We start from the raw sequence: 25,997 nt of genomic DNA on the forward strand, positions 1-25,997 counted from the left end.
GACAGGCATGTATACTCTTCAGAGGGTGGGGGACAGAAAAGGATTTAAAAGTTAAATATACTGTATTAACTTTCTGACTTTCACACCCTGGGGTGGGTCTTTTGCCTTTGTGGGCTGCCCCAGCCCGGAAGCCCCTTTCTGCCTGAATGAAGGATGGAGGGGTTTGTGTGAATGTAGGAACCTATGGCTGGAATGTAGCCTGTACAAAGTTAAGTGTCACATCCATTGCTCTGCCTGCTTTTGCCTCTGGTACATAAGCCCCTATGTCTACCTCGAGGTAGCGCAGTCCTTGACCTGAAAAAGGTTCACCACCCTCATTTAGAAAGATTACAAGCAAACACACTTACATTTCCGATTAAAGATACTTCCTGGTTTTAGGTTTTTAACAAGAAGCTGGAGTGACTACAGAGCTGTGTTGGCACAGCTTTAATAGAGCATCACAGAGATCTGATCATAACAGTGTGAGCTCAAGGAGCGTACACTGGAAGCCTCTAAGCTGCAGTCAATGGGAAATGCTGTGGTTCTACCGTAGACTCATTTTTACAGCAGCAGGTCAAGTTAGTTATTTGTTTAAACTATTGGCTGTAGTTGTGCTTCTCTTAAACAGCTAATATATTGCCATTTTTCTCCCTCTGTATACTCTGAATGCGAAGGATGAACTCTTGAGAAAAAAGGTCCAGGCAAATTTATTTTATTTTCACTTCCTACTTGTATAACCTGCATATTTGTTTTCTCCCTGGAGGCCCCAAGCAGTACTGTTTGTTGTGGTTGCTTTGCTGTCCTTTGAGCCAATCATAGTTGTCACAGTTGTTTTGTTTCTTGCAGGCACCAATAAATGGATGTCGTTGTGAGCCACTGATAGATAAAGTAGAGAACCAGCTGGCAGCTGCTGTGGAAGAAATAAAAGCGGAGCTTGTGACAGCGCAGGATAAGATGAATAGCAAACTAGGTCAAATGGAAAACAAAACTCAGCATCAGGTAAGGAAACATTCCAGGGACAAAGTATTTCTTCAAACACCAGGACCATGATTAAACCCTATAGGGCGTGGGTTGGTCTGCATCAGGAATGGCGGACCTAAGTTGGCCCATGAAGCCATTTTCCCCAAATCATACCCACCTGCTCATCAGCTGATGTCGCTGGGTCAACTGATAGGCAGGGTTCTGTTCTGCTAGGGTCTGCTTCACCATTCCCTGGGAGAACACACTGGTGTAGCAGAACCCGCAGCTTACCCTGTTGGTGAGCAGAGGATGCAACCCTGTTCCATGTTTCTCTTCCCTACCTGTCAATCACCTTAAGTCAGAACGATGCCAGGTGATGCAGACCAAAAAGCAGTGTGAGCTGATTAAAAGCCCTTTTGCAAACACGCTGCTCTTTAAACCTTTGAAAATGAGGTTTTAAAGAATAGTATGAGGTTGCTTACAAAAGGGCTTTCAAATGACTGCCACTAGGTCTTCAGGGGTTTGCCCATCTGTCAGATTTGGCCCTCCTAGGGGTGAGGAGACATGAGGATCTGGCCTGCCAGCCAGAAAACAGTTCTCCACTTCTGGTCTGCGTGTTACAATCATCATGTGGAGGCTGCTTGAAACTTGTAACGTGGCAATCTGTTCTATGTGGCTGTTGCCCCATGGAGTAGCCACACTTGGCCTAGTCAGGCATTAGTTAATTGTATTTCTGGAGGGGCTGCAATGCAGGACATACAGGCACTACTCTCCTTGCCAGACATTCCTGCACTGAGCAGGAAGGCCTTGGGAAGCAAGCAGGGTTTAGAATTACCAGAAATCTGCCGTGATCACTGAAGTATCTCTTATTATCAAGGTATCACCTTGATCATTTGTTTACTGTGTCACTCCTTAGAGTCATACGTGCAGCCAACTGAAATAACCTGCAGTGTTTTTAAAAACACTGAAGTGAATACTTTTATTCACACTGTTTCACAAATGCCTTTTCTGCTGTCCTTTTTAGACTTAATTTTTGCCCTTGGTAAGTTAAATTACCGAGTAGTAAAGTAATGAGATTTAATAAGTCAGCCTATGCATTGTTGTCATTTCTTTTCCTGTTTTATCACAGCTCCGTGTTTTAGACAAATTGATGGCAGAGAGGCTGTCAGCAGAAAGAACAGAGTGCCTTCATCGTCTGCAGGAGCATGCAGAGTTGGAAAGGCATGAAGGGGAGAAACGCCAGGTAGGTTAGAAAACAAGTATCTCATGGAGCATATAAGACAATGAGGAATCTGAAACTTTCCATTTAAGATACACAGAAAAGATAGAGCGCTTATCTAAAAGAATGACAAGCAATTTTGAAAAGAAAATTATCTAGTTATAGTGAAATACATTTTCGTTTTGAGCGGTCATAGATAGCTTGCTTGGGTGGTTGGAAATAAGCCATTTAAATGTGCTTTTTGATGGCAGCTTTTCAGTTTTCTGGGGAAATAATCTGCTTCTCATTTGATTTTTGTGGTGTCATAATTTGAGTGCCTTTTAGCTAGCTAACATTTGAACTTCCAGTTTTAGAGACCCAGCAGGAAAATGCTTTCAGAATGTCTTTTAAAACTTGTATTTCCTTACATAATAAGAAAATAAAAGTCAACAACCCTGTGCATTGGTGAACATAGGGGGTGCAGTAGTTGGTTACATCAGTGTTTCTCAACCTTTTTTGGGCCACGGCACACTTGTTCCGTGAAAAAAATCACGAGGCACACCACTATTAAAAAAGTTAAAAAATTTAACTCTGTGCCGCCCTATATTATAATTATGACTGTAAGAAACACTTGCCAAATATTGCTTTGCGGCGGGCTAGTGTTGTGTATTGGCGGCCGCCAGGCTCGTTTGCACTGAGCTTTGGGAAATATTGCTAGAGTCTTTCAAAGAAAACATTCATTCTCCCAAAGATAGATTGTAAACTTCCTTACTATAGGACGTTAAGTTTTTATTTAACTCAGTAGATCAGGCTGCAACAATAATCTAGCATGCATTTAGCTGCTGAAACTAATAGATTGATTTGTACATGGGTTTTCCTTACAGATATCGTTGGTGGGGGAACTGAAAGCTTGGTGCATGCTAAAAATTCAGAACCTGGAGTCGAAGCTTTCTGGAGACTCTAGATCCTCAAGGCCAAAATCAACTCTGTCTACATGTGAGTCACTCGCTGAGACTTTGGATACAGAGAACCTTCCTTGTACGAAGGACTGTAAAGCTAGCCAAACCCCACTTCAGTCGGATGGTTCGCAGCAACATTCTTGCACTGTCCTTCAGAATAGTGTCTTGGAAGATACTGGAAGAAGTAGAGTGCCCACAACAGAACAGAGCTTTGGGAAGCAGTATTTTGTTCAAGAAGCCAACACTCCAGGTATCTTTTTGTTAGTGATTTCTGGAGGGGAAAGCTATGCTAGAGTGTTGTGGCAAAGAATTAAATTGTCAATCTAAATTCCAGCTGTACACATTTCTCTAACATTAAGGGGCCCCCCAATGCCATCAGATCCTCTACCACACTGATCAGACACATTTTGGGTTAGTGCCTGTCCCAATTAAGTAATGGCTGGTGAATACAGTGGTGCCTCACTAGACGAAATTAATTTGTTCCAGGACTCAATTCGTCCTATGAAAATTTCGTATAGCGAGGCACCGTTTCCCATAGGAATGCATTAAAAGTCAATTAATGCGTTCCTATGGGCTCCGGGGGAACTGGTGGCGGCGGCTGCGCTTGCTCTCTTGGCTCGGGGAAGGCAGGCAGGCGCTTCCCCAAGCCAAGAGAGCAAGCGCCGCTGCTGCCAACGACAGAGCCGGATTGGACGAAGCTTCAGAAGCTTTGTCGGATCCGGCTCTGTCGGGAGGGGAAAGGCGAAGGAACGATCCTGCGCCTTTCCCCCACCACCGCCAGAGCCGAAGTGTGGCGCTGTGGCCGGGGGCTTTTCGCAGTATGCCTCCCCCTTGGCTCGGGGAAGGCAAATGGCAAAAAGCCCCCCCGCAGCGCCTGCCTCCGACACTGAGCGCAACTTCGGAGACGCCCGAAGTTGCGCTCTGTGCCGGGGGTGCGGGGCAAGAGGCGGTGGGGGGGGAACACCTTCTCCCGCCGCCTCCCGCTTGCCTCCCCCGACACTCGGCTTTCTGAGGGAACGCAAGCGGGCGGGCTAGGTGTCCCCCGCTTGCGTTCCTTGAGAAAGCCGTGCGCTTTCTCGGCGAAGACAAGCAGGCGGGGGGTCCCCTGCTTGCCTTCGCTGAGAAAGCCGGGTGGGTGCCTTCTCAGGGAATGCAAGCGGGGACACCTAGCCCGCCCGCTTGCTTTCCCTGAGAAAGTCGCAGCGCAAAGCCTCCGAAACTGCACCCCATGCCGTCGGGTTTTTTCGTCGTTTGCCTCCCCCTTGGGGGAACGCAAGCGGTGAAAACCCCCTGCTGCTAACTGCCTTTGGCTGGGGTCTGGTGGCGATAGCGGCAAGAAGGGGTCCTCCCCTTCTTGCCGCTGGCGTCAAGCCAGACCCCAAGCAGTTCCTCCACTTCTCCCCCCCTTCTTCCCGCGCTACAGCCCTTTGTGTTCCGCTGGTCTCTGCCGGTTGCCCCTCACCGGCAGAGACCAGCGGAACACAAAGGGGAACGAACTGCAGCTGGCGGAAGAAGGCAAAGGAAGATCAGCTGAGAGGCGGTGACAGCTGTCAGCGCTTCTCAGCTGGTCTTCCTTTGCCTTCTTCCTGTGCTGCAGCTCGTTCCCCTTTGCTAGACGAATGCCCCTTTAGGTTTTGCAATCGGAGGTTTCTATGGCCACACGTCGCAAGACGAAGCGGTGGCCATAAAAAAACTCATCGTCTTGCGAGGCAACCTCCGATCGCAAAACCTATTCGTGTAGCGAGGCACCACTGTACCGGACAGGGGTTGAGAAAATGAGCTATGATTAGTCATGCGTACACCCCCTTAACAGGAAAAGTGGGTCAGAGGTTCCTCATTCCTGCTGTAAATAGGCCTGGGTGCTGTATTGATACATGGCCCAGGAACAGTATGGAGAGCAGATCGTGCTGGCTGCTTCACCCAGCGGTATAATGTGTGTGAAACAGACACCACACTCAAGACCCTCTGCTACCAGCGCCACTGGTAGCATAGGGGCTCGGGTGTGGCATCTGTTTCACCCACATTATACCACTGCGTGAAGCCGCCATCACAATCTGCCCTCCATACCGCAGAGAGAGTAGCAAGCTATATTGGAGGGCCAATGCAGCTTGTTGTGTGGTACAGTGGCGCCTCGCACAACGAAAAACTCACCAGACGAAAGAGTTTTGCATTGCGCGAGGCATTCGTAAGACGACAAAATTTTCTATGGCGGCTAATCTTCCTTTGCCAGGGGGGATGGAGCCGAAACGCGGCGGCTGCCCCTGCCTGTCTTCCCCTTGGCTTGGGGAAGACAGGCGGGGGCAAGCAGCGCCCGCTGCAATTCAGCTCCGTCCCCTGCCTCTCAGGTCTCCGAAGTTGCATTCCATGTCGGAGGCAGGCGGCGGCGGGAGAAGGTCTTCCCCCGCCGCCGGCACAGAGTGCAACTTTGGAGACCTCCAAAGTTGCGCTTCGTGTCGGGGGAGGCAGGCAAGGCGGTGGCTGGGAGAAGAGAGCTTCTCCCCCCGCCGCCTTGCACACAGCTGACATCGGACGGGGCTTCAGAGACCTTATCGGAAGCCCCGTTGCATGCCACTGCCAGTCCCCCAGAGCCTATAGGAATGCATTAAGTTTCAATGCATTCCTATGGGAAACTGGGACTCACTAGACGAAAAATTCGTTACATGAATTGAACCGTGGAAAAAATTAATTTCGTCTAGCGAGGCACCACTGTATTAGCAGAACACGATGTTTCACCGACATAGCCAATCATTTACAGCTAAGGCTGGGCAAAGAGAGTTGAAGCAATTTAACAAACAGTTGGGCATTCTTCAGCACAGTGGGTAGTCCTTTGAAGCAATCATAGTATTCAGGGCTATTTTTCCAGCCATAACTCACTGGAATGACGTTCTGGCACCAGAAGGGGGTGGGAAGATGAGACCTGACTAGCCTCAGCAAAGCCCTGCTGCACCTCCAGCTCACGACAGTCCAGACATGCGCAGAAGGAGCCTCCCTGGCCGGCAGGAGCTACTTTGAAAATCTGGGGGAATTACGGGATATTTCGCCATTCGGGATAACAGCATAAAACTGCTTTAAAAACTGGGGTTTCCCGCGAAAAACAGGAGACTTGGCCCGTGCTTCAGCCAAGCAGAAAAAACTACACTTGTTTATTTTCTCACACAAAAAACCAAGAAAAACCCCCAAATACCGCACCTCCCCTCAGGGGGGTGGGGAATTTCCAATATTGAACAATCACCACCAACTAAGTGCACCACATAATCCCATATGTCCTAGACGATCAGACAAAATAATGTGACTATCGCCATGTGGACCCTATCAAAAACACTCCCACCATAGCATACCCATGCCTTCAAAACTAAGGAAAATCCCCACAACACTAAACTAGGATACACCCAAATTCCCTGGTAAACACACCACCTTAAATAATCTAGCAGTAAAAGCAGCAGCCACTAGGCCTTGGACCACCTTCAAAAACCTTCTCCTGACAGCAGAGGGACATGCCATGGGAATGGTATCCACACGATACAAAATACTAGAATCCCAGAAACCCCCTCATCTCAATCAAAAGGGAGCACGACATAGTTTAGTCCATCAGGAGGGGTTTATTTTGTAACCTATGATCCAAACCTTCCTTTAAATCCATCTCAGCCAAAAGAAGGGAACTCACCTTGACTCACTACAGATGGTAGCTGCAACTGATACACTCAGGATCCTCACCAAAATGCTGGAGAGGCTGCACCTCCACATATGGTGAGAATGTCCCAAAATCAGTCCCATAAGAAATATGCAAAATAACTAAGCATTAGAAGCTACCCCAGAACTGGCCTTATTTAATATTTTCCAAGACAATAATGCTCACACTACAAAGAACTTATAATCCACCTACTCTCAATAGCCAGGAGTATCATAGCTAGACACTGGAGGGACCTGTCAGGAGTGAACATGGACCACTGACACTAAATGGATGGGAAACAGCCTTACCAGAAAAGCTAGCCAACAAACTGAAATTAGCATGGGCACAAATAAAAAAGGATGGTTTCACCCTGGTGTGGCTCCCCTTTATTACACACACAGCCCAACAAGAACCCACCGACAGGGGCGGCCCATCCTGGGTTCCACTATGGGGGGGGGGTGACAGTCGGCGCCCCACCCAGCGACTCCCAAGGCGAGCCCCTCCAGCCTCCCGGTAAAAAGCCCGCTCGGCACAGCACTGCGCCAGTAGGCTATCTGCCTGGAGCCTGGACGCTCTGTTTAGGCTTCGTTTAGAAGTCGCGGGGGGCATATCCCCCTCTATGTAGCGATGCATGTGTCATTACGTAGCAACGCCCCCCCCCCCCGGGGTGCATGGCAATTTGTCACCCTGGGTGTCGTGGCGGCTTGCTACGCCGCTGCCCACTGACAGCATATGAACTGATATGGTTAACTTGACCCAACAACCCCTCCACCTCACACATGCAAACAAAACTCATTGCAGTCAACTGAAGGCAACCAACCATGCCGAACCCCCAATCTCCTCACTGCCAATGAAAACTAGTACAGTGGTACCTCTACTTACGAATTTAATGCGTTCCGAACGCACATTCGTAAGTCAAAAAAATCTGTAAGTCGAATCCCATAGGAATGCATTGGGAGAAAAAATTCGTAAGTAGAAAAAATACTATCTAAACCACATCCAAGATGGCAGACGGAGCTCTATTCGTAAGTAGAAACATTTGTAAGTAGAGTTATTCGTAAGTAGAGGTACCACTGTAAATAAAAGAAAGTAAGTTTACTACCTCCAACCTTATACTGTCTGTAACATTAGTGTATAACTGATCTTAAGAAAGAATTCTGTGAACAGAAAGCAGACACACTGAATGTACTTTTGTCACCCAAGAAAACCTTGAATAAAAAGTTTTTTTTAAAAAACAACAACTCATAACTGTTCATATTTCCTTATTTACAGGAACAGAGCAACAGTTAGTTGGTGCTGGCCCAACTCCAGCTGCAGTTTCTCCTCAAGTTGTAAGGCCCAAAGACAAAGCAACTTTCAGCAGATTGAAACAAGAACTGCCACCATCCGAATACTCAGGCTCCAAATTGAGACATGCAAAGCTACAAACTGTTTCCAAGACCCCTACCGAATTTACAAAGACTGAGGCAGAGAGAGGCGGCTGCTTTATAGATAAAGGAACTCAAACGAAGAGGTCTGGCAGAAGTGGTCAGCTGAAGCACAGGCCTCAGCAACATGCAGGCACCCACTCTGCAGAGCAGCCACCACAGCTGCCACCACCTGCTGTCTCTGGAGGAAAAGAGGTCAGCCCTCAACTTGCAGGCACTTCTCAAGCACTGGAAATCACACAGTACTTTTTTGAGGCTGTATCCAGCCAGATGGAGAAGTGGTATGAAAGGAAAATTGAAGAAGCTCGGAGCCAAGCTGACCAGAGAGCCCAGGAAGATAAAGCACTCCTCAAAGAACATATAAAAAGTTTAGAAGAGGAACTCTATAAGCTAAGGACTAAAGTGCAGAAGGAACATTAGCATTTGCCTGCTCTCATGAAATGTTGCAAGGAAACTGATAATTTTCACAAACAGCAGTTAAGCTACTTTTATTGGAGTTTTACACTTCTTGGGGATTTGTGGCCTTTCCAGATTATAAGGATTTTTGCTCGTGCATTGATCACAAGGGATGCAGATTGCTGCCCTCCAAGTAGCACTTGTTTTGTACAGAAACTGCATTGAATTTGTCTTCCCCTGTTGAAAAAGGAAACGTTTCTTTTATCCCCATACAGTGTGCTAGTGGTGATAGTATAATACGGAACGTAGTTGCGTGGCTTTTCAGTGCTGATGATGCAGCTCTCCAGTATGCCTGTGCCATTTTTATGAATATTGTAAAGTTGTATTTTATATGTATTTAAGACATGTTTTTGAAGCGGAACATTCTCTTGCTCTACCATATGTGCTCATGTATCTTTTTGAAAATAAAAGAATTAAGCGCCCCAAAGGCTACCTCTTCCTCCTTCATAGGACTGCACTGCCATTTTATGAATCCTACGGGTTCCCCTACCCCAAAACAGATAGAGTAGCCTGTATGGGGAACTGTGTGCTAACAGGTCATGCGAGTGATTTCAAGCCCTATCTAACACTTTGTGCTGCCCATGTGTACTTCTGTCATACTGTCTTACTGATCAGCTCTTTGGGATGGAGGTGCTGAGGTTTTAGCCTTTCCAACCAAAAAGCTAACTGGCATACTTGCAGCCAGAAATAACATACATACATACAGTGGGACCTCGACTTACAAATTTAATCCGTTCCGAATGCACACTCGTAGGTCGAAAACTTCGTAAGTTGAGTTTCCCATAGGAAAAGCGGTTTCCCATAGGAATGCATTGGAAACGGAAAAAAATTGTAAGTCGAGGAAACCGCATCTAGCTGTGAACGGGTTTTCCGTTCGTATGTCGAAAAAATTGTAAGCGCGCAGCCACTTTTTCCGCTCGTAAGTCGAAAACGTCGGATGTCAAGTAGTTCGTAAGTCGAGGTCCCACTGTGTGTGTTCGTGTGTGTAATATATATATATATATATATATATATATATATATATATATATATATATATATATATATATATATATTGAGTGTCTTTGAGTTACAGTAAATTCCTAAAAGGTTAACACCTTGTCCTTGTACAGTGATGGTCAACTGGTGGTCTGAGCTAAATACGTATGGCCTTTTTAGCTGGGTCCTGATGCCCCAGCTAACTTCTAACCAAGGTGTGGTACCTTGTTTCACTCATAAAGGAAAAAAAAGGTACTGCTAGATAGTAGCATCATGTTCTTCTGGCTGATTTACTGTTATTTGGAGAATAGAATGGCCTTGCAGATACAGAAATGGGCCGTATTTCCTAAATTAGATTCTGTCTGCACTGCACTTGCCCCACATGAATTTCATCCTTTGCATTACGGTTTCGATGTACAATTGGCCCCTGATAGATTGTGTAATCTCGAGTCTTCAAATTATACTGTTATTCAGCCTTACTTTATTTTTAAATATATCTTGAGTGCTGTGATATGTGTCAAGAGGTGTGTTTTTTCACCCAGGGGGGTGGGTGGTAATCTTTAAAATTAACATTAGCATGACACTTAGGCGAAAACAGCTATTGCTTTAAAAGTTCAACAGCACGATGCAGCTGAAGAGACCTAGTGTATGTAAGCAGACTTGTTTTGCGCATCATAGTGAGGATGCAATATATTAACATTGTATGCCTCTGGATGTGCCCATGATTGTGTTTTGCTAGCCCTATTATTGCACAACTAATGCTGGATTGAGGCCAAAACTGTTGTGATTTAGAAATAGTTCTCCAGGCATAGATCTTACCTCTCATGTAAGAGTATAAACATTTTGAATGAAGTCCTTAAAGAGAGATGGCTGTATACGAAAAGTACATAGAGCTCTTTATGCACAAAATCTCAATCCAAATACTCTACATTTTTTACATTCACTAAGAAATGAGCCATGTGTTTCTACGGTCTAAATCTATGCTGCCCAAAGTGGGGTATAATTTAAATCCTACAATGAATTTAAATCCGATAATCCATAAATCTATGAGCATATTAAATGTGCCTAGGTTATAATTGTTACATTTTGAAGGTGGTGTTGGGTTGCGTGATATTAACAAGCAATTTTAAACACCAAAATCCATATTTAAAGTAGGCCAAACAAGCTAATGTTGCACTATCGCAAAGTAAGTCTGCAGGTTTTTGAGTTCTCCAAAACTCTGTCATGGTAAAATTGAGCAGTGGAGGAAAAAAGTTGGCTGATGTTGAAGACATGGAGCCTGTTATCTCATCACAGTCTTAAGATGGAATGGAAGGACGTAGCAGACAATCTAACTGAATGTCTTTACCATTTACAGAATTATAGAGTTAGATGGGATCCCATTGGTCACCTGGTCCAACCAATCCCCTACAATGGAAGAATCTCAACTAATAGCCATCCAACCTCTGCTTGAAAACCTCCATGGAAGGAGTCTACAAGCTCCCATGGGAGTCTGTTCCACTGTTCGACAGCTCTTACTGTCAGAAAGTTCCTCCTGGTGTTTATTATAACTCAGATCCATTGTATTATATATTATATTATTATTATTTCGAGTTCTACTATACGGAGCAGGAATAAACATATACAGTGGTACCTTGGTTTATGTATACAATTGGTTCTGGAAGTTTGTACTTAACCTGAAGAGTACTTAACCTGAAGTGAACTTTCCCATTGAAAGTAATGGAAAGTGGATTAATCTGTTCCAGACGGGTCCGGGGAGTACTTAAACTGAAAGTACTCAAACCTAAGCGTACTTAAACCAAGGTATGACTGTATTAGGTTGCACTAAGCCTGCTGGAAACAAGCAGCATAACTGACTATCCTCCATCTCTGGAAACACACAGAATGTCTCATTAAAAATTTACTAAACATTTCCTGCATTCTGTTCATTTTGAGTATCCTATTGTTTTCAGGCAGGTTTAGATGTGCCTGGGTCACTCTCTGGGTGTTTCAATGCACTTCAGAAGTGTTAACTTCCCTGAGAAGTGTTAAGAGAAGTACCTTAAGAACGACTTGTTAAGGTACCCCCACTACTTAAGATAGTGCACACCTCCCACATTATTACAGACCTAGTTCAGAACTAGAATCTCCCTGTGATTCAATCTCTTATGAGCTTCTTTCCATCACCTTAAAAAAATCTCAACACTCTCACCTAAAGCAGTGCTAGCTGTCTACTTACCAATAAGGGAGTCTGCATAGAAATCAGTTTGGTTGTCTGAGAGGTCCTTCCATGGCAGTCTTTTGAGGGAGACACACTGAAAAAACAAATACTGTGTTCCACCATCAGTGAACGATCAGGCTACGATTTTGCCAGCTTTAGTGTTCTCTCAAGCTCTTCAAGCTGTAGGTTGCCCTGAGTGATCATCATCCTAATTGTATCCTGCAAAGCAGAAATTATATGCTTAGTAGGGACATGCAAGGCAATATGCATTCATGTACTGAATCTGTTCTTCTATTTCGACAAATGTTTTATCTGTCTATACTGTATTTACATCCATAAAATTCGCAACTAATGATCTCACCCTAAAGGCTGCTCTACATATTAGGACTACTCCTAGAGGGCACTTAGAAAAGCCTCTGCTTATGTTACATACCAGAAAGATCTTTCACATAACAAACAATACTGCATGTTATGGCTCCCCTCCTGAAGATCTACCATGCTAAAATGGCCTCAACAACAACAACAAATGTTTATTGTTTTCTAGATATGTTTAGGAAGCAAAGGACCAAGAGCTGCACGAGCATAAACTTTTTGAATTGGGAATGCAAGATAAAGTTACTTGGTCATTTCCTAAGTCTTCTATGATTGCAGTTAATCCTTATTGTATTTTACACCACCCTTCCTCTGAGAGGAGCTCAGGGCTGAGTACCACACACACTAACTGCAAATGAACAGTAATACAGCATTAAGAGCAACTATAGCAGGTGAGGCATATTGTGATAATAAAAACAGTCACTGTTCTGCAAGGCCTAGGATAAACAGGCACATCTTGAAAAGATGCTAGAATATTGGCAATGTGTGTGGCAAATGAATTTCTATTACAGGGATGGGGAACCTGACCTCCTCAACAGGCAACAATGACAGGTGAGCAGGGACATCCTGTTAACCACCTAACTGTTAATGTGTTAAAAGATAAGGCAGCTTTGCAGAAGCAACTGTAGAGCTGGCAGGCTGCCTAATTGGATGGTCTACTACGTGACTGAAGTCAGAAGTCTGCTCAGCAGCTTCAAAGACCTAGCAACAGGTTGTGATTGGTTGCTGATTTCCCTGATAAGCAGTATGCTACTGCAGAGTTATTGAGACTAGGTTAGAATTGTTGGAGTGAGTCTGGAGATTGTTACTGGTGAGAGAGCTGTAAATACGTGCTTTGCTTTTTTGCTCTGCTGTACCATAATAAAGCAACTAGAGTTAAAGTTACTCTTCGTCAAGTTTCTGTTCCTGATCCAGTGCACTGAGGCTGCACAGTCTTGCAGGGTGTCCGCTGCGGGGATCGGTATAAAGATCCACCAATACTAACAACATTATTGTATTCAGTCATGAGACTGTGCCACTGGAGCGCTCCCCCCCCCCTCTCACACACACACACAAAAGTTCAATGCCACAGAAAAGTATCAGAGCTGTTAAAAACCACCTATCCACTATACCAGCCTCTCTCAACTCTGGGTCCTTAGATGATGTTACTACAACTCCCATCATTCCTAGCCAGCATGGCCAGTGGACAGGGATTATGGGAGTTATAGTTCAAGAACATATGGGGACCCAAGGTTGAGAAAGCCTGCAGTATACTGAAGCAGTATTTAAGAGTGAAACACAAGAATATTAAACTTGGTGACATCTGTCTGCAGATGAAGTGCTGACCTAACAAATGCCTTTGGTGCTATCAACATTCTACCTGGTCCAATGCGGCTCAACTACTCCCCTCCCAATCCACTCTGAGCCACGATTATCCTTCAGTAAGGGAAGGATACGGCACATGGGATGGATTCATTTAAGTATTATAACTTAAAACCATAAGAATGATCCATCTAACACTATTTAATAATTACCTTCCCAAGAATATGCAGTGAAATATCTAATAAACACTCCAACCAGCTTTTAAAACTAGTAGCTCTCTATGCAGCTTATGAAATTGGATCTTGTTAATTTCGCGCAGCAAGGTATTACAGCCCATAAAAATTAGTTGAAATATTAGCCAATTACTTCAGAGGGTTTACCACAATGACCAGTTTGGGGTTTTACATAGTCAGCCTTGGAAATCCCCATTCTTGTGAGATTTAAACAAATACAGTGTTCCAAATTTTCCAGTCTACCCCTCCTCTTGCAGGGGAGACACAGTGATAATTATTCCCAGTCATTATAAGGTGTTCTGAAGACATCTTCATGAGCAAGGAATACAGGTTCAACCTTCAACTGCAGTGTACCAAGTCAGCAGAACCACAAGTATTTCTCACCTCGTCTGTAGCACTTTTGTTTCTTTTGAAGTCTTCCCTTGCCCAGTCCCTGAGGTAATGGCGATCAGTTTCATTAGGCACCTGACGAATAGCCTTCAGAATTTTTCTATACAACTGAAGGACCTGCTGCCTCCTCAGGAACTGCAAGGTATCAAGAAAAATAAAGGATGACCCTTTTACTGATTGCACAATCTAGTGTTGATCATGCGCTCACATCCTCATGGAAAGGTGTCTTAAACAGAGTCAGGTCACTGATAAAACTTGTGTATTCATTGTCTATTCCAGGGATGTTGTTGGCAGAGTCCAAAAACACCTGGAGGATGACATGTTCCACCCTTCATCTGCTCTGAATGTCAGATACTCTCCAGATCTCAAGTAGAGATCTAGCCCAGAGATCCTTTTAACTGGAGTCTGAACCTGTGTATATAACATATGGATGTAGTAATCCCACTACGGGGTCTATCTGCTTTCTGCTGCAAACCACAGTATATAAATCAGTTATTCTAACTACCCGCCCTCCCATGCTGGTCCATTTACAGTGATCTATAAAATCACTCCAAAAGTAGAATAAAGGTAACCCTGAGTTTTGAAACATTTGACAGGATCATAAAAATGATTCAACCACTACAATGAAGAGGCTCATGTGTGACACAAATCACCACTTACTACACTATGAAATAAAGACAATTCTTTTCTGTAATTCAAAACAAATGAACCTTTAAACGACAGATGGTAGGTATGTTAGTACATTAATGCATTCACATGTAAAACGCAATGTTTTCCAAACCACCAGTTACCATACACCAGGCTCCCTCAACCTCGGCCCTCCAGATGTTTTGAGACTACAATTCCCATTATCCCTGACCACTGGTTCTGCTAGCTAGAGATCATGGGATCATGGGAGTTGTAGGCCAAAAACATCTGGAGGGCCGAGGAGCCCATTCATTTATAAATTGTCTCACTTAAAATATTAAGTTAAAAAGTTCAGATGCAAAACACACAATTACACAGGTAAAGCAGTCCTCTGCGTAAGATTTCTGCAAGTGCCTTGTCACATTTACATGCGGAGTGTAAATGCCAGAGTTACGGATCTGTGACAAGCTTGTGCTACATGTGAATGGCCCAACTCATGTGGGGCACATGTCTATAAGGGCAAGCACTTGTTCTCATCTTTGCAAGGCCCACTAGCAAAGCAGAGGTGAGGCTTTGTTTACCCAGAAAGTTCTATCAGTTCAACCCTTGTTAACTCCTGTGCTATTCACAGCAACCAGAATGCTAAAATGAGAAAGCGCAGGAGTACAAACTCCTTTTTTGGGGAAAAGAAAAGTTCTTGATTTTTTTTCATAGAACAAAAATATAGCTTGCTTGTCTTGTCCAGTGTAGAGGGTATGGCAGTAAAATATGTAAGAAGTGGATCCAAGAACAATTCTATGACATCACCTGCTCATCATCCCCTCTTGGGTCAAAAAGCAGTACATGTTCCATCACTTAAAATGTGAAGAAACAGAACAGAAGCAAGCATACCTATCCAAATAACCCCTAGATGCTACTGCTAAATGCTATTGCTCAGACGAATATAAATGCAGCCTTAATGGAGTCCCCATCACTCCTGTGAAGCGTGAACATAAACATGCCACATACAAACTATACTATTTCCACCAACTTTCCTTTTCCTGCAGAAAATCAGCTGGCAAAGCTTTTCCTCAGCATGCAAATTCTATGATGAAAGCAGAGGAAAAGAGGACAGAGGCTGGTGAAGGGACAGTGGGGTGGTGAGGTGTCCTTTTCCCACCCTTGGGACCCCCTGGGCAATTTGCCAACCCTGCTGTACCTGGAACTGGGTGTGGAGAGCGCTGCCCGACTGCTTAAAAGGGAAATCCTGAGGAAGCTGCTGCCACCTGCCCACAAAAGCAAGCCCAGACTGAAAAGCTCGGTTCTAGGATCCTTCCTCTTCCTGGAATTTTTGCGGAAGAGCAGTGAGTTTATTTGGGTCCTGGGTGAGAGGCGCGGGAAGGAGAAGCAACCAATCCCAATTTATGTATTAGCAGTAATGTTGTAGTTTTGTCACATGCAACTGCTCGTTGTTGTGTGTTTTTTCTTTTTTTAAAAAAACCCTGGTTATTGCTTAAGTTGCTGCTATAGCTTCCGTTTCTTGCTCACAACTTTAGATTTTCAAATTAAGCGGTAGAGAAATGGAATTAGTAATAGAAATAACAGGGATGGCTACGCCCCTGACCTAAAGGTAGCAAAGCCTGCTGCTGCCACCCGACCCTGCGGTCTCCTCTAATGCCCGGTCCTCGCGCGGTTGCCAAGCCTTGCTAGATAGACCCTGCTCTCTGCCTCGCCGAGGAAAGGGCGAAGAGCCACCTCGCTGGTGGGCCTCTCCTCTCCCTTCCCTTCCCTCTCTACCTGCTTCAGAGTGAGCGCGGTCGGGGGCAGCCGGGACGACGCCATGACTAAGGCGCGCTTCGCTTCGGCGTGCTTCCTTCTCTGCGCTCTGCCGAGGCGCGTCACAGGAAAGGGAAGCGGAGGCTCCCCCTTCCCCGGTCGACGTCTCTTTCCAGGCTCTTGAGAAGAACAAGGCTGCTCGGAGCGGCGCCGAGCAACTCCTCGAGGGAAACAAAAAACCCTGCTTCTGCGGGGCGAGCGGCTCAGCAGGCCGCCCTTCGCGCAGGGTAGCAAGGGAGAAGCGCGCGCGCGCGCGTTTTGCAGATATTTGGAAAGGACGGCGCAGGGTGGGCAAAGAGCGGCTCCTCCTTTGCAAACTGAAAGGCGGGGCGGACTCCTGCAGCCTCGCCGACGAAGCAGCCCTTCCGGCCAGAGCTAAACGGAGCCCACTTAAAGGGCCGGAGAGAGCTTTGGAAGAGTTTTACTCTTTCGTAGCAGTGTCAAGCACAACGGCGATTGCTCCAAGCACCTTTTAACCTGGTTAGATTTACATCTGCCTTCATCCACCTTTCAACAAACGTTCCCCACGAAAATACTCAAATAAGTGATTTCTTTGCAAATCACTTTGCATCTAAGTGGAATATTTACTCACCGTTTCCAGAAGCTGCAACGAAACAAGCCTCCGTCAGCCGGCAGTGAAACAAAGAAGGAAAGGTTCTAAACGACCCAAGAAGGAAATAAGCATCGTGTATGTATAGCACAGATGCAGGCTTTTCAAATCTGCCTTTTGGAGAGATTCAGTTCACCTGCAGGATCAGCTGAGCTGGGAGCCAAAGCCACGTGACTCCGACTCCTCCTGCTCCAGGAAGAGAACACAAACAGAAAGAAAGGGAGGGGGAAGCAGAAGTTACGGTGACCCTGCTAAGCCGCAACTCATGCAACTAACTGTATATCACAACACAACAAAAAAGTACTTTCTACAGACTCAGAGGTACACGTAGCTGCATAAGGTCCAAAACTAACTGTTGCAGTTAAGGTGACATAGGCCTGTGCCCGAGAGCGAGCTTGAAGTTCTAACTCTGGTGACATCAGTGGCCCTTTTTAATCAGTGAAAGGCTGGTTCCATCAGAAGTTAAAAAGCTTTAAGAGTCCAGAGATTTTCTTTACCCGCCTAATGCAACACAACTGAACTTTAGTTAAAGTAGAAATAAAAGGCTTCTTCCTATTTCTGGAACATCTTTTGGAGCACAAACCTGCATATCAGAACGGTACATCACTCTTCCCCATCCCGTATCTTGTAACAATATGCTTATATCTCCTGCTGAAAAAGACTTTAATTGGCCTGAATTAATCACTCTGCCTTTATAGCTTGATTTACCAGTGTATTAACACTGATACACATTTTTGCATCATTTGACAATAGTGCTACCGGTATGTAACTTCTATTCAATACTTTTTTTTAAAAAAGCAGTTATTTGTATTTGCTGATAGTAAATTGTTTAATCAAAATTATTGCAGAAGTTGCAAAGTATGAATCTGGGGCATGATTTATCAACTCCTTTCCTACAACTTTTTCTTTGATAAATAAAGGAAGGGGGGGGAGAAGTAATCCAAAGGAAAAATTGGGCAGAAATATCACATCATTTGAACATCTTTCACTCCATTCACTTTGGACCTTTCATATGAGCTTTTCCTTGCTGTCCAATTTTAGCACTGCTGATTCTATTATCTAATTAGGGTTTCTCAGTTCTGCATCAACAATCAGTATTTTGGCTTGTAATGCCAGCATTTCATCAAGCTTCTTATGCTATTCATCTCATGTATTTTTTCTGTAATGCTTAAATTCTAAGTGAATGTGCCCAAAGACTCATCCTTAAACATTAAATATTCTGTGTGCTTATCCAAAGGGGGCTAACCTAGTCACTAAGGTGAGAAAATTAACTGTCAAAACATAGAAATCAGGCTTGGATTTGCCCTCTGAACAGAGCAAAACGAAGGGCTCCGGGTCATCCAAGTAGCTTTCAAAATCATTTTCTCCAAGAAGGCCTTAAGTGAGTCTTTCAGGATAACGTCATCAGCCCAAGCTCCTGTCCCTGATGATAGTCTTTCGCAGCAGCTTCCGTTGCCCAGGAGTTGTGGCTCTTTGACAAATGCACATCAACAATGGTTGGCTTTTTCTTTTTAGATAGTCTATTATTCTTTTCCTGATACTGAATTCCTTCTTTATCTTCTGTAGAGAGAGAAGGGCAAATTCCAAGAGGCCTTGTGATCGATCAATAGACCCATCTTTGTCCATTCTGCAAAGAAGCTGGAGATATCCGCATCCGAGGGTGAACACGTTTCTTTTATGGGCTGTGCAAGCAAAGCACATGTCACGCGATGGGTGCTTTTCCTGGAAGGGGTGGGGAGGAAGTGGACTTGAGGTCACAGTAGCGCAGGAAGGTCAGGCCCACTCAAGACCAATTCTATTAAGTTCCCAAGATTCTTAATATAGAATCTTAATATTCCAACAAATAATGGACACCACAATTACAAACAGCAAAACATTGTTTATTAGTAACCACAACTGATGCATAGCATTTGCAATGAAAAAAGTTGGGGGGGGGGCAGGGAATAGGAGACGACAGAAAGAGCCTTGGGCATGCTTTCAGGATACTAAAATGTGTTTATCACTATTTCCCTTGAACAGAGGGCAAAGTTCACAGTGTAAAATGATAACACGGAGTCTTTTCCTAAAAAAACCTACTCTTCCAGCATTATCATAAAACCAGCAACTGTTCAGCGACAGTTTCAAGTATTCAAGTAGGATTTGTGGTTGTTGTGGTGTTTTTTGGTTGTGTAAAATTCAACCCTTCCTCCAAATACAGGGTCCCACTCACACATGTGACCCAAAACAGACAAATATTCTTTAATTATAGTTAATCATTCTAGTTGCAACTTCCTCTCAGAAGGAAACTAGTTTCTTACTACTATAGAAAATAGTCTTGGGAACCACTTATTTCTTAGTGATATGGAAATAAGAATAAATTATACAAAGAGTAAAAAAAACCAGGAGATGGTTTTCCACTGTTTTCAGATATAGGCAAGAAAGTGAACAGTCTTTTTGTTCACATGGTTTGCATAGTCTCCTGCACTGTTAAGGGGGGGAAATCATGTTATGTTACTGTATAATTTCTGGCCCGTCTGAACAGCAACTCAGTTGATGACCTTTGCCATTAACTGGCAACTATATGTTCACATGACCTGCCAAATTCTACACGTTGTCTGAACCAGTCACCAGTTCAAACCACTGCCTCAATGCGTCACTGAGGGTCTCTGGGAGGGCATTCACATCTCTCAGAATGATGTAGAAAGGAAAGGGAAATTCCTCCATGTATGACCTGATTTCTGGCAATTCCCCAGGGCCTTTGAACACAGGTACTTTAATGTCCAAGATGGAATCCTGTGAATTAAAATGACAATATCAGATACAGGACTACACAAGTAGCATTATGCAGCTAGGATCAATGAAAAAAGTTGCCTCTCTCATTCCTCATCTCTCACCAATCTCCTGAAAGAGTCAATTCATTCTGTTTTCAAATGAGTGGATTGTAGCTTTTGCAGGCGATCCTAACAATAGTTACTGAAGACTAAACCAGGAGGTCACCAAGGGAGAGAATATTAGTGCTGATTTCAAGGCTGTCACTGTACACTACTTATAACTTTTTTTACTACTCCATGTGGTCTTTTATAGCATAGTCTCCATGCACAATTAGCTACCTGTGATTGTAAAGAAACTTAACACAGTAGGAATACTAAATGCCAGTATTGTGGCAGGGAATGTCAAGACAAAGATGCCCGCAAAACTTTGTTCCTTGATCTAGAACCTGCAAAGTCAGGCTGAGAATAACCTGAGCTGGACCTCCAATGGAACTTGTCGCTTTCCTCACCAAGGTGAGAGGCAGAAGAAGCTGGATTTAAATATATAAAAAAAACTATTTTGCAGGAAAGGTAGTCAGCAATTAACTCTGGAAGTTTGTAAACATTAGGCAAATTTCCGTATCGGCAAAATGAATGCTGAAGGCAAGAACCAGAAATAAGTGCAGATGAAAGTAGATTTTTCCTTATACTGTAGTATGAAACCTCAGCTCCCACATCTATGATTGGCAGGAAGCTTGACCAGTTTAATAAAGTTTCTCATATACAGGATGCCTTGGACCTATTTTAAACCCAACCAATGTGATTTTTCCACCCAGTTTAAAGTGGTACAATTACTGATGGTTCATTTACTCACCCGTGAATTAGGGTTGTCCAACACTACAAAAATGACGAAGATATTTGCATTCTGAACAGACTGAACAGCTGCCGTGACACGTTCTTTGCCTTCGAGAAAAAGACCTCTTCCATCTGACACTATTAGGAGTAGCTGAGCAGTTTCTATTGAGAAAGGCATGTTTTCAGTTTTAGCAAACAAAACTAGAAAAAGGGTACATATTCAGTCTTACTAACATTTTCTATTACTTTAATATACAAGCGGACATGAAAGCCAGCCCTGAGAACAAAGTTTTATGTATAAAAATAGTATAAAATACATCCCTAAACGGGATGTAGCTTTGCTTCACCCAAAAAAGGACATGAAATTTAAAGTAAGACAATGCTTATGAATGTTCTAAAAGCAACAGGAAGAAAAAAAACCCCGTCCAGTTGTAGTGCCAACAAAGAAGAAACAAGAATTAAAATATTATTCTGAGAAGACCTCATAGTGCTAGCCCAATCATGTCTTGTCACAAGCAAGCGCTACCCAATAATGGGGCTCACTCCCCACATACGTTGGGCTAGGATTTCAGCCTTATTTACTAACAATTGCCATTTGTGTATTCAGCTTCTGCCGAGAGAGCCACATTCCTGATAAATCCAAAGAAGAACTATTTCTAGTACCATGCCTAACTTGTTTGTATACAAAAATGGAGGAGGGAACTCACCTGGATTAATGCTTTGAGAGAACAGCTGTGCTGCAGCAAACATATTTGTTGAGGATTCTAGGAACTGTAGAAAAGCGAGAGAATATATATGTGCATCGGCTGTGAGCTAACAATTTCTTTTCTAAGACAATTGTTCTACAGAAATGAATGGGAATGCAAGTTGAGAACTGCAGCCTAAGATTGTGAACTCAGAATAGACTTAAAATTACAGCAGCCACATTATTCCCTTGGCTGTTTTGAAGGGGCTGCAGTAAACACAAGACTGCACTATTCTTTTTTGTTACAAGCAATATATCAGGCTAGTGCAGAGACATGACCATTTTCTTCATGTAACATTCTAAGGACAAATTGGACAGGGGAGTAAAAGACCTAACCTAAGAAAACCCTTAGCCTGGCACAATAGTTATTTAAACACAACATTGGGAACTTTTAATGAAAAAAGGCAGCCCCACTCATCCAAGATGGAATACTAGAGATACCTGAGCTATTTTAGTTTTCTTTTGTTCAAATTTGCACAGCTGGAGTATTCTCGTTCCCGATTGATCATTGAATTGTTCATGGAATGGGTGTAGCAGCTGAACAGCCTCTCCAAAACTGAAATAAAAAGAAACGTTTTAAAACAGTGCACTGAGCAGGAGTAAAAAGATTTCTATGATCACAACTCCGGCTTTAAAATAGCCTTACCTGCACACAGCAATTTGCCCCACTTCTAAGAGAGACAAAGCATTTCCAATCACTGCCAGGGATTCATAAGCAAGCTATAGAAAACAAATAAAAGTTTGAGTCTCATGTATATCTAAACTAAGGTGCACAGAATTCACCACAGAACAGTTAACGAACTGCAAAATTCTAAAACTGCTTCATGCATTTGTCACGGACCGAAAATGCACTGTGATATGTGATACTATCACAGAAGCAAATGAATTAGAAAATGGAATGCTATACCCCTGCAATACAATTTGCACTTGCTTGTAACTTTCCCCCCCAGGTGATCATCCCCACTGCTAAACTCCCTGCTGCAGGGAAAGAGATGCATGCTCATTCATCACAGCCATATGATCACCCCCTATATCCCTGTCGCTATCCCTGAGCTTGTTGAACGAGCATCTGGCGTAAACCGCATGGTGGCAGGCAGAGGGAAGCAAACAGTAGCAGCTATGCTGACGACAGAGAAGGAAGAACAGCAGCAATGAGGTGGGGAAATGCCTCCTGTATAGTTAACTGCAAGTCTGATGTGTGAAAGATAAATGCTGAATCCATTCATATAAGACTTTTAAGTTGGCTTCTTCACAATTTCTGTTTTACCTGCTTAGAGTGGTTGTCTACCATACTGGCAGAGTCATCAAGGGCCAAGCAGATCTGGTACTGCCTTTTGCTGGGCTTGGTCCTCCGTAACCAAATTTTATCTTTTCGGAACTGGCTGGCAACATATGGAATTACTTTGCGCATGTTCAGCCTTTTTCCTGTTCTATAATCCCCTCTGGTAGTTATGAAGAAAAGGAAAATATTAATAGTAACACAGTTGCTGGGGGAGGAAAAAAACCCACTTGGCGGGAAAGTATTTTACATGAACTGGTAGATAATGAATAGTCAAAATAAAAGACAGCTTTTTTGGGCATCAAGATTCATTATTTGCACACCTGTGTAATAACTCTCCTGATATTTAGAGGAGCCAGGCCTATTTGCATATTACTTATTTTACATAATCTATTTCGGTTTCACATGGGTGGGTCAAAGGCACTGAATTTCCCCTTTGAGATTTCAGCAGGCATTGCCTACAAGGGCTGGACATGTTTCCTTTCAGGGGAGAAAATAAGCTTCTCCGGGATCTTTAATTTGGAACTTGCTACTAAACCTGCATGGAAATCTACTTGTGTTGGGAGGAAGGTGATTTTTCTGCCAATAATTCCTCCTTCACCCTCTGCAAAGCTGCTCTAGGAGGTTGAATGACTCCCTAGAGCAGCAGGAGAAGCAGCCTGGGCAGCTGCAAGAGAAACTGGCAAAAATCTGCTCCTTTCCTCTTTCTTCCAACAGAGAGCCTTTACTGGAAACCAGCTGTCCTTGTGAATGAAAGGAGCTCTTTTGTTCATGATACGGTTTGATCCGGAGAAGTGTCCAGATCAAACCATATCAATGAGGGATGGTAGCCTGCCAGACATGGTTGGACTACAACTCCCATCAGCCTCAGGCAGCATGGCCAATGGTCAGGCATAATGGGAGTTGTAGTCCAACATTTGAACACTGGCTCCCCACCCTACTTACACACTTTTCTGCATACATACATACAAACTACACACATGTACCTCTGACCAAGTGGACTTTTGTCCACAAAAAGCTTATACTATAACTATGGTAAGTTTCTAAAGTGATACAACAGTCTTGTTTTTGCAACAGACGAATAGGACTACACCTCTGGAAATAGTGGCCTATGTCAAATCAAAACCTACAGCGCTTTAACTTTCAAAGTACAGTACTATGTAAAATGACTGACTTAACAAGCACATTTATACAGTACAGCACACATAATGCAACAGGCAGTCTAGAGTCACTTTGATTTCTTGCCATTGATTCCAGTGGGACGTGAATGATATATCCTATAGTAATAATATGCTCAAGCAGTTTTAGCTGGAAAGAAAGCTTGGGAGCCAAATCACAATGTATGGGGGCCCTGATTTCATTTTTACAGGGACGCAACTTACTTCAGCTTGGCTGCCTGAGTTGGTTCCAGTATGAGTCTCAGCTGCTCACAGAGCTGCTGTGAAAGTGGTGCGGTGAGGAGAAGATACCTCTGCCACATCTCTGCTGCTGCCTTTTCCTGCAACATTAAGATTTTTTAAAAACCCATAGAGTTTTTATTAGTAAAGTTAAAAGCCTAGAGCGTTAACCTTTTAAATAGATAAATCCCTTTCCCAAGTACAAAACCTAAATAATTCAGGATATATCAGTTGCAAATACTTTTATAGAAATGGTTTTTTAAAAATAATTCTTGCTATAACTTTCGAGTATAGCTTTGTCTTAGCATCCTGTGGTATAAACTGATCAGTTGCAAAGGGTCTTTACTAGTATAATTGCCGTCCATGTATTGCAGAAGATTATCAGTATCTACAATTCTGCTCCTTGCTCTGTGGTGATTAAGCAGTACCAGAACCCAATATTTAACATGGCTTTTGAAATAACGTGTTAATATTCCATTTATATTCAATAAAAAGTTTTCCAAAAAAATTATGCAAATGTATATTGCTTGACTGAACAATTCACTAACCTCAGCAGCGTTTCCACTCTGCCAAATTTCCAGTTGCTTCTCTAGTTCTCGTCTTAGCTCTTCAGGATCCTTAACAATGCACTTAAAATAACAAATTGGAATTTGAATCAAACAATATGGACAGATATTTTAGAATGACATACTTGCCACATACACACATACCTCGAAAAGCAAACTTCTTTTTTTGAAAAAACGTAACTCATCCCTTATTTTTTTAGGAGAACTTTTAGTGTTCTGGACCACTGGATAGCAACAATTAAGGAGAAATTCTAAATTTACTTTTATACTCATGGGGGAAATTTATGTGCATGCAGCATATTACTGTACTTATCTCCTCTCTGAACCACATGACCAAGCCCAAATCTGATTTATCTCCTCATATGCTAGGGGGTCTGGAGGAAAACACAGATCTTCACTTCCAGCTGCAAATATCTCCATGACTGATATTTTCTAAAATTTTCCCATCCATCGAGGGAAATCTCCACGCAGATGCAAATTTCTGCATGAATATACTTAGACATGGATCAGAGTATGTGCATGCAAAGCTACCAGAGCTGAATCTCTGCAGAGAGCACGGTGCCCCCAAACTCAAGGCTTTCCAGCCCTCCAAATGTCAAAGCTGAGTGTATTGACTCGATTATAGACAGTCCCATCTACAGGCAGCTCACTTACACATGTATTTTGAGGCCACAAGATCTGAGATTCAACTTGTCATTTAAAAAAAAAGCCGTCTACTTTGATGTAGGGGGGGAAACCTGCTTAAGTAATGTAGATCACATGTATATCTACCCTTCTCCCGTATCTCAGTCATGTGATCTCCCTATTCCAGTCTCTACCATATGTAAATGGAGTTCCTTCCTCAGTGGAACCTAAATATTGATTCAGAGCAAGAAACTAATTTGGGATAAACTAAAATTACAAAAGCACTGTATCCTGGAAAGATTCACACCAATCAACACATCCTATTTATTTCATAGCACGGTTGGTAGTTTACCTGGATGGAGGTATCCCTCAAGAACTGATGGGCAGTATGTATGGTAGTGTTTTTGTCTCTCTCTGAGGGCTTTACTTCCAATGGCGATTTTTCTGTTCCACGCTCTTCGTCTTCTTCAGAATTGAGGGCTTGGCTGTCCAACTCGACCTCCTCAGGTCCTATCGTTGAATAAATGACATGCTTGCTTCACACATTTCCAGGGCCATTAGCAATCACACTACTAACCTTTGGGTATAGGGCGGTATATAAATTCAATAAATAATAACAACAATAAT

The 25,997-nt window shown here is 43.4% G+C and overlaps 3 protein-coding genes across 12 annotated transcripts in view; 1 reads left to right on the forward strand and 2 right to left on the reverse strand.

The window, feature by feature from the left end:
* ANKRD6 (ankyrin repeat domain 6) overlaps positions 1-9,076 on the forward strand; it is a 69,495-nt gene extending 60,419 nt beyond the window's left edge. For all 7 annotated transcript variants that reach the window (XM_035109394.3, XM_088667204.1, XM_088667206.1 and 4 more), the window contains 4 exons: positions 826-978; positions 2,069-2,182; positions 3,022-3,346; positions 8,039-9,076. In XM_035109394.3, the coding sequence (XP_034965285.1) occupies positions 826-978; positions 2,069-2,182; positions 3,022-3,346; positions 8,039-8,613 (1,167 nt within the window). In that variant the 3' untranslated portion in view covers positions 8,614-9,076. The remainder of the gene's footprint in view (positions 1-825; positions 979-2,068; positions 2,183-3,021; positions 3,347-8,038) is intronic.
* On the reverse strand, positions 676-17,013 carry LYRM2 (LYR motif containing 2). 2 transcript variants are annotated; one of them, XM_035109395.3, is made up of 4 exons: positions 16,527-17,013; positions 14,118-14,258; positions 11,845-12,045; positions 676-889 (listed from the first exon to the last, which is right to left on the reverse strand). In XM_035109395.3, exons 1-3 carry the CDS (start codon positions 16,569-16,571, stop codon positions 11,965-11,967), a joined length of 267 nt encoding a protein of 88 aa, XP_034965286.1. In that variant the 5' UTR covers positions 16,572-17,013; the 3' UTR covers positions 676-889; positions 11,845-11,964. The 2 variants fall into 2 exon arrangements, with proteins under 2 accessions (XP_034965286.1, XP_034965287.1); XM_035109396.3 differs by having other exon boundaries at positions 676-886; positions 16,527-16,835.
* Positions 17,014-19,034: 2,021 nt separating this feature from the next.
* The window catches only part of MDN1 (midasin AAA ATPase 1), a 110,522-nt gene continuing 103,559 nt past the window's right edge, over positions 19,035-25,997 (reverse strand). For all 3 annotated transcript variants that reach the window (XM_088667203.1, XM_035109386.3, XM_035109385.3), the window contains exons 94-102: positions 25,723-25,880; positions 24,729-24,809; positions 24,166-24,281; positions 22,772-22,946; positions 22,151-22,224; positions 21,946-22,060; positions 21,467-21,530; positions 20,779-20,921; positions 19,035-19,947 (exon numbers count right to left, since the gene is read on the reverse strand). In XM_088667203.1, the coding sequence (XP_088523329.1) occupies positions 19,759-19,947; positions 20,779-20,921; positions 21,467-21,530; positions 21,946-22,060; positions 22,151-22,224; positions 22,772-22,946; positions 24,166-24,281; positions 24,729-24,809; positions 25,723-25,880 (1,115 nt within the window). In that variant the 3' untranslated portion in view covers positions 19,035-19,758. The remainder of the gene's footprint in view (positions 19,948-20,778; positions 20,922-21,466; positions 21,531-21,945; positions 22,061-22,150; positions 22,225-22,771; positions 22,947-24,165; positions 24,282-24,728; positions 24,810-25,722; positions 25,881-25,997) is intronic.

The sequence above is a fragment of the Zootoca vivipara genome, chromosome 3 (genome assembly GCF_965207765.1).
Source record: "Zootoca vivipara chromosome 3, rZooViv2.hap1.1, whole genome shotgun sequence".
In the NCBI taxonomy this organism is placed as follows: Eukaryota; Metazoa; Chordata; class Lepidosauria; order Squamata; family Lacertidae; genus Zootoca; species Zootoca vivipara.